This window comes from Colossoma macropomum, unplaced genomic scaffold (genome assembly GCF_904425465.1).
Source record: "Colossoma macropomum unplaced genomic scaffold, Colossoma_macropomum, whole genome shotgun sequence".
NCBI lineage: Eukaryota > Metazoa > Chordata > Actinopteri > Characiformes > Serrasalmidae > Colossoma > Colossoma macropomum.
Window position 1 is genome coordinate 62,822,567 of NW_023494792.1, and position 17,872 is coordinate 62,840,438.

The window sequence follows — 17,872 nt, forward strand, 5'->3', positions numbered from 1 at the left end:
CATTGTGTACTTTTTCTTTAGGTATTTTTATCAAGTAAAATCATCTCACTACACTGGCACATAATTTTGATGGTTTCAATAATGTTTCTTAGAACCAGCCAAATTATCTGCCAATATGCTAATTTTAATTAATACATTACTAAAAACAAACACAAAAAGTGTAGAAAAATGTTGCACAAACTTATAATAAGCTAACAACTCAATATGAGAAATATTATATGTATATTGACTAGATTAAGATCATTTCACTTGACAAGATACCATTTTTGCAGCATATCCCCTCATATACATTTACAACAGGAGGTTTTTATGCACAGATTCATCAAAGTGAATGGATTTTAATTCTGTTGTAGTGATATTTGCTTTTTTTATATTTATTTATCAAGTTTATTATTTATTTATTATTTAGCATCTTTAAAAAAAGATGTTTTTTCACGAGTTCTTTAGTAAAGACAGTGGTTCTATTTAGAACCATGAACACTCAAAGAACCCTTTGCATGCTTAAAGGGTTCTCTGCATGGTGAAGTGGTTTTCCAGATTAATATTCTCATGAGGTGCGTCTGTGTTGACAGAAGCCTACACACCTCATTCTCTGGCTTCAGGCTCTCAGATTAAACAGAATCTTTTATCGCCGAAGCTTTATTGTGATATAAAAAGAGAACACATTACATACAGACATGCTCTCAGCTCACTGGCCCTCATTCGTCAAAGCTGGGCAGGAAACTGACTCACATGATTCACACATGCACAGTTATTATTAGTGTTGTTTGTCTGTTATTATTGTTATTAATCATATTTTTCATTTGCCTCTAAAAAGCATTTTTCAGGTTGTTAAATTGAACAATTACACTGCAAAAATGATGTCTTAGCAAGTAAAAACATAAATGTAGTTAATTTGTCTAATATGTCTCATTATGAGACTGTTGTAAGAGTATTATAAGATTATTTAACTCATTTCTTATGTCTTTTTACTTGTATTAAGTTATTGTATCTAGTGAAAGTGTCTTATTCCATTGGCAGATAATCTTGCTTGTTTTAAACATTACTTCATGTGATAAGCATTTCTTTCCTTATTATTTCTCAATACAAGAAATTATCTGCCACTTTCACTACATACAATTACTGAGAACACGTAAAAATGATATATGAGCAAGTGAAAACACCTTAAATGTCAGTCATACATCTAATGTTTCTCATTATGAGTCTGTTGTAAGAATATCATAAGATTATTCCACCTGTTTCTATACATTTTTACTTGTTTTAAGCAATATTTCTTAAAATAATGCTTCAATATTTCTCAAAACAAGAAATGATCTGTTACTGTACACTACATATAATTACATAAAACAGTAAAATTGTGTAGAAACTGGTGGAATAATCTTATAATATTCTTACAACAGACTCATAATGAGAAATATTATATATATTAACTACATTTGACATGTTTTTACTTGCATATATATATATATATATATATATATATATATATATATATATGTATGTATATATATATATATATATTTTGCAGTGTAATAGAAATATTTAGCAGATTGAAGATGCTTTTTCCTGCCATGTTGTCATTTATTGCAATAACTTATTGCAATAAAAATATTGATTATTTTACAAAAGCTATGAATGTGTCTCAGCCAGATGTATACACTGCAAAAAATCTTATCTTAGCAAGTAAAAACATTTTAAATGTGGTTAATATTTCCAAAATGTCTAATATTACACATTACAATGTTGTTATAATCTTGTTATATTAGAGAAATATTAGATATATTAACTACAATTAAGATGCTTTCACTCACTAAGACATCATTTTTAACGTATAACAGATTCTAACCTGGTGACTCCATGCTGCTTTTTGTTTGTCTGTTGTTTATTTGTTTGTTTGTTTGTTTTTCACTTTCTGCTGACACGTTAAGGCTCTTTGATGTTTGCTAAACCCTTTCACGGCTGCATTGTTTCAGCTGAGTCGTGTTTGTCTGAGTCCATATCTCGCGGCTCGTTTTGGTCGAGGATGCGCAGCAGTTATTGTCTCTGTCTCGCAGGGCTGGGGGTCCGGCAGCGCGGAAGCTGGCTCAGGTAGATAAAATCCCCCTCCCCTGCCCTCGCTGAGTGTCACAGTCAATGCTGCGAGCACTTCGCTCTCAAATTAGCTCAGTGACTCATGACGGATGCACTCGTTCACTCTGTATGTGCAGCGCAGCCCCCCGTCGGCCTGTTGACTCTGCTGCTTTTACTGACTGCCCTCAGGCCCCCTGTTCCACAGCGCTGAACAGCGGCGAGCAGCGCAGGACGGAGAGAGACTCCAGCTTTAAAGCTCCCTTTACTGCTACAAGGCCACAGCACTGGAGTCAGCTGTAACCCTATGGAACCGAGCGTCTCCTGGTGATCCGTTCTGAAAATGCAGTGTTTTAGCTCTCAGCTCGGAGGAGTTACGGCACGTGCCACATTGTGCAGAATCCAGGGATGTTCACACTTAAAAAATAGGTTCTTCAGGGCTCTTGAGTAAAGAAAATGGTTCTATATATAACCATGAACACCCAAAGAATAATGTGCATGACTTAAGCGTTCTTTGCATGGTGAAATGGTTCTTCAGATTGATGGAGAAGGTGCTGTAGATGGTTCCATATATCACCAAAAAGCTTTCTTCTGCTGTTAAAAGCTTGACATCATTACAATAGCAGAATCCTTTTGGGTGCTATACAGAACCCTTTACAACAAGGTTCTATATAGAACCATCTATAGCACATTCTTCAATCTGAAAAACCATTTTGTGATGCAAAGAGGCTTTTAACCATGCAAAGGGTTCTTTGAGTGTTCATGGTTCTATACAGAAGCATTTTCTTTACTAAGGAACGCTTGAAGAACCATCTTTTTTAAGAGTGTGGGAGGGTGTTTTAAGTTAGGGGTGCTGAAATTTTAAACAGTATATACGTGACTTGCAGGGTGAGGTGATGCAAAATGATTTAACCCCTTAACAATCCATGTTTATTTCATACTAAGGCTTATTATTCAGTAACTACAGGGACTTCAGTGCAAACTAAAGGAGCTATTCTTAGGTTATAGAAGCGTGTAATAAAACTCTGGGCCAGCCGGTGCATCCAAATGTGGCGAGAGACGACAATATAGACACATAAGTGACCTGATACACTCTGACTCAAGCTTTATGCAAATGAGTTGAGTGGCGTCCAATCAGATTCTTGACCTGTGGCGAGGTAATCAGTGTCTGAAACCCCCCCTGGTATCCAGAAGTCCCATGTTGGCTGCTAACTCTCTCCATAGCGCCGCTGACGCTTCAATGTCAGTAAATGTCTGTTTATCAGCTGTTCTTCTGTAGAGTCTCTGTTCTAGTGCGGTTCTGCGCTCTTCCTCACAGTAACTGAGATCTTCCTCGTCTCCTCTTCTGTAGAGTCTCTGTTCTAGTGCGGTTCTGCGCTCTTCCTCACAGTAACTGAGATCTTCCTCGTCTCCTCTTCTGTCTTCAGTGTGAGAAATGAGGAACAGTCACTCTTCACTCCAAACTCTTGGGAAACTGGGCGAGTTTTCAGATTTACAGATCTGCTGCAGCTCATTGTAAAGTGTTTCAGAGGAATCCGGGCAGAGTTACAGTTTCTAGGCTATGAAGGACCAACTGGGTGAACCGGTCTGCTACAGCGCCACCCTGAGGCAGAGCAGTGCTGCAGCTCCAGTTAGTTAAGAACACCAAAGACAGAAGCTGATTGTGGGTGAACAATAACAGCATAGCACCACAAGTTTATTTTCAGGGACCCCTCAGAATTTTCATTTTAAGAGATTCATGGGTTCCAAGACTTTTATTAAGGGTCCTGGATTCAAATGAGCAGGAGATATAACAGTTGATAAAAATGAATATCTTCAAAGCGCAGTACCTGTTTTTTTAAGCTTTGAAAAACAATATAAGTCTGCTTTGGGATTCAGAACTGGCCCACAGCTCTGCACACAATGGCCTTCTGTGCCCCTTAACCTGCATGTTTTAGCTATGAGCCCCCAAAGCAGCCAACAGTTGATGAGGGCAGCGGTTCAGCTCGCTTTAATGAAATACACTTGATATTATTTGCACCACATGTAATTTGGTAAGCACCAGATAGCCTTTGGTGAGCACCAGATACTGTTTGGTGAGCACCTAATACTTTTTGGTAAGCACTTTATACTATTTGATAAGCACCTGGTACTATTTGATGTGCACCTGAAACATTTTGGTAAGCACCTGATACTATTTGGCTGATACTACTTTGATTTTGTACCTGATACTATTGAGTCAGCACTGCATACCATTTGGTGAGCACCAGATACTATTTTGTGAACACCAGATACTATATAATGAGCATCTATTACTTTTTGGTAAGCACCCAATACTATATGCAAGCACCTAATACTACTTGGTAAGCACCTGATACTATTTGATAAGCACCAGATACCATTTGGTAAGCACAAGGTACTATTTGGTGAGCACCTAATACTATTTGGTGCACACTTAATACTCTGTGAGCACCTAAAACTTTTTGGTAAGCACCTGATACCATTTGGTAAGCACTTGAAATTATTTGGAAAGCACCTAATACTTTTTGGCAAGCACCCAATACCATATTCAAGCACCTGATTCTATTTAGGAATCACTAGATACTATTTGCAAGCACTGGCTACTATTTGGTGAGTACCAGATACTATTTGGTAAGCACCTAATATTATTTGGTGGGCACCAGATACTATTTGCTGAGCACCTGATACTATTTGGTAAGCAACTTATACTTTTTTGTAAGCACACAATACTATATGCAAGCACCTGATACTACTTAGTAAGCACATGATACTATTTGGTAAGCACAAGGGACTATTTGGTAAGGACCTCATATTATTTGGTGCACACCTAATTATCTGTGAGCACCTGAAACTTTTTGGTAAACACCTGATACTATTTGGTAAGCACTTTAAATTATTTAGAAAGCACCTAATACTTTTTGGTAAGCACCCAATACCATATGCAAGCACCAGGTACTACTTGGTGAGTACCAGAAACTATCTGGTAAACACTTAATACTTTTTGGTGAGCAGCAGATACTATTTGGTAAGCACCTAATACTATTTGGTAAGCACCTGAAATTATTTAGAAAGCAGCTGATACTATTTGGTAAGCACCACATACCGTTTGGTGAGCACCTGATACTATTTGGTGAGTACCCAATACTATATGCAAGCACCTGATACTATTTGGTAAGCACCACATACCGTTTGGTGAGCACCTAATACTCTGTGAGCACTTGAAACTTTTTGGTAAGCACCCAATACAATATGCAAGCACCTGATACTCTTTGGTAAGCACCCAATAGTATTTGGTGTGTACCTGATACTATGTGGTAAGCACCTGAGACTATTTGGTGAGCACCTGATACTATTTGCTAAGCACCTGATACTATTTGGTGAGTACCAGATACAATCTTTCACTTTTTAACTCTTTTGCACAGCACTGTTTGTCGCTTTTGGATGGCGTAGCACTGATGAAGTGTCACAGGTTTACAGTCATTCTCTCTAATGTCTTCATACCCCCTAATTTTGAAGGGGTCCTTAAGACCAGAAAAGGGGGCGACGAGTGTGATGAAGTCCTAATGTGATCCGAACCCCCGGCTGAAAGCTTTGAGAAGACGACACATTGTTCTCAGAACTTGCTTATGCATGTAAAAGCCTTGCGGAAAACCTGTCACTTCACAAGAGCGGGAAGCGTATTCCATACATCCTGGACTCTGTTCAAGAAGCTTTTGCCTCATCTGTCTTTTCGTCACACGTTCTTTAGACGTAAAAGCCTTTTAGGACCTCAGAGGCAGCGAGACTGCGAGCGCGGTGGGAACGCTTTCGCTGCTTCTGTCTCTCAGTGGTCTTACCTGTGCACTTTTTAGGGCTGCCGGGCCTTTTGCCATGCATGCCGAGCTTGCAGTTGAAGTTCTCCTCCCAGAATTCTGCGAACCACACGTTCCTCCTGTTGTTGGAGAGCGAGCGGCTGCGGAAGTAGCGGTCGAAGGCTGTGGAGAGAGGAGAGCGGGTGGTTACTTCACTGCACAGGATAACAGCTAACGTGGCTGAATAAACTGAGTGGAATCAGTGTGGGTCAGGTCCAAAGAGCTTCATTAATCCGACAGTGACTGTCGTTACGAGCGATTAGGTGCGCTGCTCTCGCTCAGCGCTCTGATATACTGCTCACCTTTACTGAGTTAATTAGGGTTTAGGCAACATGCCATGCAGTGTGACTCTGAGTGAAGCTCATAAAAATGTTTTGGTTTGTTTTTCTTTCACTTTTTTAATTCCCAAGAAAAGCCTCCCAGCAGCAGAAGAACTTCAGCATACGGTGCTCATATAAATCGCCCTCTATAAGTACTGGGACAGTCCAAATTCTTATTTTTTCAAAAAATATTTTGGTTATGAAAAACGTCGAGAGAGTGATCGCTTGCCTTGTTTTCCCTTTTATACAGAAACCTTGAAGGGAAAGATAAAAAGACTTGAAAACACGTTCCTGAAAGTGTGTTCTTTATTTCTTCTGCCCGTATAAAATACCCAAAAAATATCTGAAAAGTTCATTTTTAGAAAAACAGATAAGTCCATTTTAATGAATTTTCATTAATCATGATGTTTTTATTGTGTATTCCAGGTAATATCAATCAAACTGCAGTTCGGTTGTTTTGATTAAGTAAAAATAAGAAAATACAGGTAACTCACAAATTTCAACTTTTCAATTTTCAAATATATATATATTTTTTAATTAAATTTTAAATTGTGTCACCTAGTGATCTTAACCATAACAGAACAAGATCTTTCTTAAAAATCCAACCATCTGCCGTCTTTTATGACCAGAGGCTCAATTAACTTAGCCTTAATACGGGGCTTTATGTGTACACTTACATCACATGTGGAGCAACAAAACTTTACCTTACGCAGCTTAAACACAGCATAATATTAGGCTTTAGGCTGAAATAAACTTTAGTTTTGGAACGTATCCCTGCTGAAAAACCCATAGAAGCAATTAGGCATTTCTGTTGGTTTCTGATGGTTTTGTAGTGTGTTTTAGTTCATGGTTTAACTGGTTACCAGTGGTTGATTCGTATATTGGTAATGATATCCCTTCCTAAATGGTGATATGCACGGTTACACATACAACCAGCACAAACAGTCACTGTTTACATCAAAAACGTTATAAATGAGCAGACTGGCCACTGAAATATGAACGGGGCTCGTAACGCTCAACTTTCCTATAAGGATTTTCGGTAACACTTTCTATGAATGTCACCTTTGTAAGCATCTATAAACACATTTATAACATGTTATAATGTATTCATACAGCATTATAAACATGGTTATACATATTTATAAAAAAGAATTACACTGAATTACACTTTATAGCCATGTTTATTATACATTATGAATTGTTAATATAATGCATTATAAATAGTGTTAATAACATGTTATAATGTCAGTGCCAAAGAAGTCAGTCCCAGCTTGGAGAGCGTAAAGTAAAGACAAATACCAAGCTAACGGTGGTGAACATTACCTTTCCCACATTGGGTAAAACACTGATGGCAGCTCTAGTTTAAACTCTGACATTTGAAGCCTGTAATGTGCTTTACTGTGAATGTTTTAGTGTTTCAGTAAATCCTTCAGTAAATACTTCAACTTGAAGCCTCACTCTGAACACTGGAGGAGGCTTTAGTACAGTACGCTTCACTTTACTTAGAGCGGACAAATACCACTTATGAGCTCTTATAATCTGTTATGATCAGTACTTATAATGTATTATGTTAACAATTCATAATGCATAATAAGCGTGGCTATAATGTATAATGCATTTTTCTAAATAGTTATAGCTATGTTTATAATGTCTTATGCATGCATTATAACATGTTATGAATGCGTTTATAGATGCTTACAAAGGTGACATTCATAGAAAGTGTTACCGGATTTTCTTTACATGGCACAAACGCACTGTCCTGCTGCTCATGCGTTCCACCGGCCTGAAACCGCTGGAGCGAAACTGCGGTTGTAGATCGGCGGCTCTGCAGCTCTGCAGTCAGATCCTTCTTAGCGCATTAATCAACAATTTGAACAGTTGTTTTATGAAGCTTGTTTTACAAAGTTGACATGCATATGACCGTTGCGGAGTTTCAAATGAGTTGCAGGATGCTTTATATCATGCAACTCAAGCACAATTTGGTTTCATGTAGGTTTCAAGCAACTAAAGTTGCATGAAAGTTTCGCCATGTAAAGCCAGCCTTTGAGTCAAGCTCTGTCGAAAGGACTTTGTTATGAAACCTCTGTAGGTTCTGAACTTACTCTGACCTACAGAACTGAACAAAGGGGAACCTTCAGAGTGTTTAATACTGTACGACATATTTCAAGGATCAACATTTTCTACAGAATTCGGCAGAGATGGAGTCATACGAGTCACAGTATTTAAGAAATAAGTGAACTTTACTGAACTTAAGAAAAACGTGTATGACTGCTGTCAAGGTCAACAAGGTTTTGTTCAATGAATTCAATACAAATATCACTCAATCACCTTTAACAGAATAAACTGCCGCAGAAACACTGTGACCTTTGCTACCTTTACTTTCCTTCCATTTCTCTTGACACTTACACAAAGGTGTTCACTTTTTCAAGCCAGCAGTGTCTTTTCTTCAAAGTGAGGGAGAAGGCATTTCCAAAAACCTTGCTTTGTGAGGATTTATTTCACATCTGAGAGCCGTGACAACCAGATCTCAGCTCATCCTGGACCAAAAGAGAACATAAAGTCTGCACCCAAACAGCTCAGGGCACCAGTCAGGTCTTTCATCAGGGCTGTAAAATTCTGAATCGAAATCGAAAATTGGTTAAAACTGAAAAAGAGGATTTGATATGGATGGCTAGAGCTCTGAATTGGTACAAAGAAGGAAAACAAAAACAGAAATGTATTAATATTTAATCATTTTGGACCAAATAATGTAGAATCTCTGTTACTGACTAATAGCACTGAGCCTTATTTATGAGCCGTTCTTAAGTCTGCGTTCAGACAGCGGGACAATTAAATGCAAAAAATCCATATCTAAAAAGCTAGGAATGCGACTGTGACAAGTTTTGTAAAGCAGAGATGGATCAGAGTGGATCTTTATGGCTGAGAAGTTTGACACCAGATCGCACATCACAATTGGGCCCAACTCCATTTCTTATTTTTACCCCTACCCCTTGTTTTCGAGGGTCACCTTGCCCTTTTGGAACTGAGTTACAGGGTAGTGGCTGAAATCTTCCTCTGAAATGAGACCCTCAAATAAAAAGAGCATCACTTCATTAACAGCTACCAGCGCTGCTCTGTAGGCGACCCTGCCAGTCTGCAGTGACAGCAGAGGAGGGTAAAGTTCAGCTCCTCACTGCTGGGCTTTAGTTACATTTAGGGATCATATGCCTTCAAAGAGGGGGGCAATTATTTATTATCACCCCCCCTAATTCTTCAGTGATATGAAGCTGAAGTCAGAATGCAACTGCTGAATCATTTCAGGTGTAACAGGAAATTTAGCTAGCTACAGAGACGTCAGCACTACTGGCGATTTTTATGCTTGTTATGAAGAAAAGGACCATAATACATTGAAACAACATTAAACTAAGATAATATGATGGTTATTGTGATTTTTCACAGAGAAAATTCTCATATTTGTGGGTTTCTTTGGTCTCTTGTTCTCCATCTTACCGGTTTTTCTTTTTTCCTCATATCTCTCTGTTTGGAGTCTCTGAAAAACCTCCATTTGCAGAGTCATGTAGCTCTAACACTTCACCCTCCCCCTCTATCTCAACAAGAATAGGGACACCCTACCCCTAGATGTGAACATGCAAAACAGAGGGGTAGGGCTGAGTGGTAGGGGTGAGGGGTGAAATGGGACTGGGCCTAAACGTATAGACTACAGAAACTAGCACATATAGCACTTCTTTTTTGGAGGAGAAAATGTCCACCATGTTTAATTCTTCCCAATGAACCCATGAGAACTTTGAATTTTAGTTAAGTGCCACTGAATTAATATTCATCTATCCATTGTTCATCTCGTTCATCTTGCTCATCCTCTTTTTTGATTGGTTACCTTGTAAAAGGTGAAACATGATCAAAAGTTGAACATTTTGAGCTCGCAGTATTTGCGTTCTGCCGTAGGTTGTAATGGTGTTTTGGGGTGAAATATGTTGTGTTCAGTTGGAGACACACATTTTGTGCTACTTTTAACACAGAATGTGTTGAAATATTTCTGTGCCCAGTTATAAATAACACATTTTGTGTTATTCATAACAAGGAATGTGTTAAAACAGAAAATAATATGACACAAAAAGTGGTGAAAGAGGTAACACAAGTAAGCGTGTTGTTATTTAACGCATCATTTTTAGATTGTATACTCAGTCCTGGGATTTGAAACCACGACCTTCTGGTTGCGGTTCACCTCACCTACTAGGCTACGGGCCACCTTAGCCAGTGTTCCGTGATTGGTGTTGTTATATTGTCGCCAACTGAAATGTCAAATTGCAATCTGAGCCTTCCAGTCACTGCCTGGCATGCCAGCGTTTTGAGTCCTGTGTCCTGGTTTTGTGAGTGTGGATTTGTCCACTCTGAACCGGCCTGCTGTGTTCTGACCCGAACCTGTCAGCAAAATAAACTCTGCTTTGTATTCCCATCATTTACAGCAGAAATCACCATTCCTCCAGCACTAACAGTGTGGACTGCTGTCGGCCTCTTTAGTAGACCTCTTACCTTCCACTGAAGCTCGTTTGGGCAGGATGGTGATGGCTCCTTCAGCCACCTGCTCCTGCTGGATCACCGGGGAGATTTTGGAGCCCCAGCTGTCCGACCCCACCCACAGGAAGTGCCCTGTCTGGTTGCTTCGTTTTGCAGCATCCAGGACTCGCCTGAGGAGGAAAAAGACATACCTGAGGCTGAAAGATTTATCATTTTTATATCAAAATTGCAATTTTTAAATCTCAAGAGCTTAAATTGTCTTAATCTTAATCTTAAATTGTAGACTACCGTTGTCTTAAGTTTTAAATGGGGAAATGTACCTTATAACACAAAGCTTTGAACTGCCTGTAGATGAGTTAGACCAATCAGAGGCAACCTAACATCCATATGTTGTGACATCACAACCACAACTAACTGGAAGTCTGGCTCACTACATTCAGAGGTCAAGCCTCAAGCCCAAAAAGGTGAATATTCTTGGGAAATAAAAACATGTCTGAACATTACTTTATAGAAAATTGTTGCAGTTAAAATCGCAGTCAAAATATTAGTCTAAAAAAACGCAATTAGATATTTTTCCCAAAAATTCAAAAATTTTTCGGCCTTAAATAAATCAGCATGAAAAAGCTTTCATCACTTATGCAGCTGTATGTAAACCTTTGGGAACCTCTGGCCAAATTACATACTTTGTTTGTTTTTTGAAGTGAAAAGAAGTAACCACAGCAAACTTTTCAAAAATGTTAATGCTCAGTTACTTTAAATTTGATTCATTATAGAAAAAACAGAACAGTAATTGTGACGTTCCAAAGTTTGGATACCTCAGAGTCTCAGAACTCTTTAAGCTTTTAATTGATTCGTTAGGAATGTTCAGGCAGGCTAAGCATTGTCATTAGGAACTGTCAGTTGATGACAATTCCAGAGTGTAATAAAATCAAACCTTGTGGTAACACTAACAACCACGAGCTCCTCTAAGCAGCTGGCTGAGTATCTGAAAATGAAGTTTACTGATGCCTACAAAGCAGGAGAGGGCTAGAGTTGCTCATATGCTCTCCAGAAATGCCAAGCAAAACCCCCACATGACAGCAAAGGACCTGCAATAAGGTTTAGCTAAGACAGTAGTGGTATGCAAAACAACATTTTGCCAGAGCTATTTTGGAAACGTGCTCTGAACTGATAAAGTAATAAAGGAACTATTTGGCCACAATCGCCAAAGATATGTCTGGAGCAAAAAAAGAGCAGCATCTGATGAAAGGAACAACATGTTAATTCTTAGTGGTGGATCTATTATGCTTTGGGGTTGTGTAGCAGCCAGTGGAACAGGAAACACTACACAGGTATATAGAAGAATGGATTCCACTAAATACCTTTACAATAAAGACGTTCATTCAAGTGTGTTATTATACTTTTCAAACTAAAAATAGTGAGCATGCTTTCAGTCTAATTTCAGAGATATACCTAACAGAATTATACTTAAGTTGGCTTATACTGACAAGTGTACAGAAAAGTTTAAGTACATCTGGCCTGTACTTGTACTTATACATACTGTATACTTGTATATACTTATGGCATGTACTTGTAGTGTACTTTCACGAACAAAAAGCTGGGATGAAAGTATATAACTAGCTAACTAACAGTTTACCTATAAGTTGACTTTTAGTATAGTTCAAAGTAGGGGTTGCAGGGCTTGTTGGACAGGGCACTTCACGCTCTACTGACCTGTGGAGTTTGGCTTCGTCACTGTTTTTTAAAGTCAGATTTTAAAAGTTGCTTGTTGCAAAGCATTCACTTCTCCTGTGATTTTATTCATTATGAAATCAATGACTGGTCAGCGTCAACTTGAATTTCAGCACATGACTGTGGCCTAGTTTACACTACACTGTTAGAATAAAGGTTCTGTGCAGTTACATTTCTCGTTCATCAAGGTACAAACAGTGTAAATGTTCCCTCAAAGCTCCAACAGTGGTTTTAAGGTCTGATTGTGAACCTTAAATAAGTGTTTCCAGGTGAAAAGTTCGTATTTGTACCTTTTCATAACCGAATGTTTTAAACAGAACAGTAAAATAAAAGCCTGGAGACGAGACGGGGTGTGTGGAGTCAGTACAGCTTAGAACATATCATTTCAGTACAAAATGTAAACTAGTTGTGTACTCAAAGTTCACTACTTTTACACCTGAAGAATAATTACAAGTATACTTCCAATTTTATCCCAGGAAGTATTGAAATAGTACACTCACAAGTATACTACTAATACATGGATATTAGTATACTTACTACAAAAAGCATGCTTGGCAAAAATACTTGAACTTTGCTTAAGTTTACTTTTTTTGTAAGGGTATCAGCAAATTCTGGAAATGTGACACAGTCAAGTCCAGAAACTGAAGCTGGAAAAAGGCTGGCTTCTACAACAGGACGATGATTTAAAATATACCTCAGAATCCATCACTGAATATCGGTGTATAGATCTTAAACATGCTGTGCATGCAGGGCGGCCCAAGGATATCTCAGAACTAGAAGTGTTCTGTAAGGAAGTTTGGATAAAACTCCTAAAAAAACAGAAAGACTCCTAGCTGGCTAGAAAAAGCGATTGCAAGCTGTGATATCGGCCAGATGTGATCTTACAACGAGAACATCTGGGGACAACCATGACAAACTTTGTGCTATGTGGGAGATTGTAGGGTGGAAACAAACTGAGTGTAGAATTTTTAAAACAATCCAACCAGGCATTTTAAACGTGCGGGTGACACAGTTGTCAGTAAGTAGTGGACTGTGTTAGCACATTTTCCAGATTCCTCATCATTTGTAACCCTTCCTGCTCAAATCATTCCCTAAATTGCACATCCACAATATCAAAAACTCAGCTCTGTAGCGCTCAGATGGGACACGTACAACAATGTTATGTTTGAAAAATCATTAGAGTCGTTGGCCAAGAATCGAGCCCAACTCTCAGTTGCCTCTGAGTCAAAGAATCGACTCTTTTGAAGTCAACACCACATCACTAGTAGCGGTCACTGTATTTCTGCATTCAAGCAAACCATCCCAAAAAATGTGAGTGCACCTGAAGTAGCAATAAATGAACACATCCTACTACAAACCTTTTAGTGCCAGCTCCATATACACGGTGATAGTCCAAAATTAATCTTACAAACTTTGAAGCTATGTAGTTATTTAACAGCACAATCCGCTTCAAGAATACAAACCTATGGTGTTCAGGAACGTGGGAAGTTCATAACAATAAAACATTCTGAACTTTATAATAATTTAAGCATAGTTAAGACCCATGTGTGCATGTTATAGCGCAGAGTTTGTATTTTTTCATTTTCTAAATCTGCAATAGCACTGCTTTGTTTAACCCTCTGGGGTCGCCGATGCACTGGTGCATCAAATTAGATGTTACTTGACATTTCTATTAATATTTTTGCGATAATCCAGCACAGAAATCCAGTTCAGACACTTCCTGAATCTGTAGAGTCACCCTTTCCATTCCGTCTTATCTCGAGATCATACGAGACTCACATCCGGAGTTATGAGCCTATGAAGAGGGGCTGAGATACACGTCATCTGCCTCTCACCGTGTGGAACTGGTGGATTCGTGTGTCCGTCTACATTCTGTGTGAAACTGACCGATAGACACTCAGTAAATCACTAAGGACTGACCATCATGTTGAAAACATGTTTTGGAAAGTAGTGATGAGGAGAATATTTGCAGTATGTAAATCTATTCTAGTAGACCAAAAAATATAATTATGAACATTGTAAAGGAGCGTACCAGGTCCATTAGGTTCACAGGGGACACATATCAGTGAGTCGAAATAAATGGAAATGCCCACTACCATGACTACGTGTGCATCAGTGCATGCACAAGCTTACGGCACAAAATAATCAGCCGTAACTATTGGCTGTAATTCCAAAATCGGCCCAATGATAATAATTACATTTTCCCGATTAACAGTGAATATGAGAAGCTGGTATGTCACGCACCCCCAATCACAAACAGCACCATCTTTAAAGATTATATATTCCGCAGAACGAAAGCGCCCCACCTCCTCTATCACTCTAAAGACTTAGACGTCTTATCTCTCTGGTCCCCTCTGTGTGCAGAGACACTAAAGCACCTCACAAAGCTCCGCACAGCTCTACCTGAGGGAGTGGATTACATAAGCAGCTCAGCAGAGCTCCACAGGCCCCGAGCTGAGAGAGGAAATGAGAACGTTCCTCTCGCTGCGGGCACAGGAAGGCCTTGCTTCGTCCTCGGCCCTTTAGTCTAGCTTTTACTTCGCTCCGTGCCTTCACATGGACGAGATACAAGTGGCCATTTAGATAAAGAGGGGACTTGAGTAATGGCCACTAGGAGACAGGGCACTCAAGGAGAGAGAGGTGCAGCATTAATGGAGGCAGAATTGTTATCTCTTGTTTTGTTTTGTTTTTTTTTTCTACTCCACTCGCTCTATCTCTTCCTATCGCTCCTCTAATGCACTCCCTGCTATTCTCTCTCTCTCGCTCTCTCTCTCACCCACTCTCTCCCTCTTTGTCCTTTCACCTGCACTCCTTCGGCTCTGCAGTGCACTCTTATTTGATTGAACGCACCTGATGTCGTCTTCATTCGCAAACATGATGATGGCGCGGGCGTTGGGGGTCTCCAGCAAACGCACGATTATCTTGTTGAATTCCCCCGGCCGCGGCTCCCGCGGGATCTTCAGAGACTGAGCGATGCACACCCCACCTGAGAGAGAGAGAGAGAGAGAGAAAGAGTTTTACATTAACTGTAATAAATCGCACATCAACACTTGTTACACCATTAACACTACAATTCCCACACTGCCTACAGCACCTCCACCAAATACAAACACGGAATATCACACACACAGCCAGCTCATCATTAACCATCAGCCACCATACAGTAGCGGCTGCACAGACTTTACTGCTCGGCGAGGACACTTTAATCTTGACGTCTACATAGATGTCTGGAGATTTCAGGGTCTGTATCTCTGGTTTGCCGGAAGGCAAGCAAAGCGATCCAGGGCTTGTTGGAAAGGGCACCTCGCGCTCTACTGATCTGGAGAGTTTGGTTTCATTCTTACATTTCTTGGCCGATCTACAGAGCTTCAAAGATCAGATGCTGAACATCATTATCTCCTGGTTCCCTAAGACTACAATAAAAGTCCTGTGTGGTTGGAGAGGGGGCATAACGCCCTGTAATTCTGTAAAGTTTAAACATCGGTCACTTTTACTTTCGCCAAATCATAGCACTCTGAATTCCCCTGGCTCTCTGGATCTCCACTACGGGTAAGCATCTCGGCAGGGCCACCTAGGGTGCGCCTAAGTCGGATACACATTTGCGAGATTTCAGATAACAGATAATGACCATTGTGATCTCTGGTTTCCCGAAGACTACAATAAAAAGTCAGGCATGGTTGGAGAGGGGGCACAATGCCTTGTAATCCTGTGAAATCTGACCATTGGATAATCTTATTTTTGCTGAGTTATGGCGCTCTAAATTTCTCTGGCTCTCTGGACCTCCACTGTCAGAGAGCGCCTCGACAAGGCCGCCTAAGTTGGATACAAGTACTAGCAACGCCATCCAGGGCTCATTGGAAAGAGTGCATCACACTCGACCTTTGGAGTTTGGCTTCATTCTATCATTTCTCAGCTGATCTACAGAGCTTCAAATATCAGATACTGAACGTCATTATCTCTCACCACTATAGAAAGTCTTCTGTGGTTGGAGAGGGGGCAAGTTTAAATGCTGGTTACTCTTATTTTCACAGACTTATGGCGCTCTAAATTTCTCTGGCTCTCTGGACCTCCACTACGCTTGAACATCTCTGCAAGACCACCTAGGGTGCACCTAAGTCAGATACACGTTGCAAGATTCTGGGGTCCATAGCTTCGGTTTCCTGAAGGCTAGCAATGTGATCCAGGACTTGTTGGAAAGGGCACATCACACCCTACTGTGGAGTTTGGCTGTGTTCTAAGGTTGTCCTGCTAATCTACAGAGCTTCAAACATTAGATATTGAGTGCCATTCCCTCCAGTCTCCCGAAGACTACAGTAAAAAATCGTTGTGGTTGGAGGGAGAGCTTAACACCCTGTAATCCTGTAATGTTGTTGGTTACTCTCATTTTTGCTGAGTTATGATGCTCTAAATTTCTCTGGAACTCTCAACAAGGCCGGCTAGTGTGTGCCTAGGTCAGATACAAGTACTAGCAATGCCATCCAGGGCTCACTGGAAAGAGAGCATCACGCTCTACTGACCTTTGGAGTTTGGCTTCGTTCTATCATTTCTCTGCTGATCTATAGAGCATTAAATATCAGATATTGAACGTCATTATCTCTGACTGCACAAAAAGTCGTGTGTGGTTGGAGAGGGGGGGCCGTAACGCCCTGTAATCCTGTAAAGCCTGAATTTCAGTTTCTCTTACTTTCACTGAGTTATGGCATTCTAAATTTCTCTGGCTCTCTGGATCTCCGCTGTGGATGGGCCTCTTGGCAAGGCCACCTAAGGTGCACCTTAGTCGGACACAAATCAGTGAAATTTCAGGGTATATATTCCGGTTTCCTGAAGACTAGCAAACATCCAGTGCTCACTGAAAAGGTACATCATGTTTTACTGATCTGTCAAGTTTGGCTTCTTTCCACTGATCTGCAGAGCTTTAAAGATCAGACAGTGAACGCTGTGATCTCTGGTTTCCCGAAGACTGCAATAAAAGGTCGTGTGGTTGCAGAGGGGCATAACGCCCTGTAATCCTGTACAGTTTGAACGTCAGTGGTCAGTATTATTTTAGCTAAGTTACACTGCAGGTGAGCATCTCAGCAAGGCTGCCTAGGGTGAGCCTGAGTTGGATACAAGTTGTGAGATTCTGGGGTTTTTATCTCTGGATCCCTGAAGGCCAGCAATGCGATCACATTCCACTGATCCGTGGAGTTTGGCTTCATCACAGATTTTAAAGTTTCTTTAAAAGAGAAAGACAGAGAGAGGAGGAAAAGGACAGGAAAGAGGGAACAAATTTAAAGAGATAGAGAAAAAAGAAATGAAGAGAAAGAGAAAAAAGTGACAGAGAGAGAGTAAAGAAGTAAAGACAGCAAGAGAGAGAAGGAGAGAAAGACAGAGCGCAAGAAGAGAGAG

General features: G+C 40.0%; 1 protein-coding gene across 2 annotated transcripts in view; it reads right to left on the bottom strand.

Moving 5' to 3' along the window:
* The window catches only part of grm8a (glutamate receptor, metabotropic 8a), a 385,960-nt gene that overhangs the window by 130,556 nt on the left and 237,532 nt on the right, over positions 1–17,872 (bottom strand). For both annotated transcript variants that reach the window (XM_036577775.1, XM_036577776.1), the window contains exons 3-5: positions 15,335–15,470; positions 10,769–10,923; positions 5,904–6,041 (exon numbers count right to left, since the gene is read on the bottom strand). In XM_036577775.1, the coding sequence (XP_036433668.1) occupies positions 5,904–6,041; positions 10,769–10,923; positions 15,335–15,470 (429 nt within the window). The remainder of the gene's footprint in view (positions 1–5,903; positions 6,042–10,768; positions 10,924–15,334; positions 15,471–17,872) is intronic.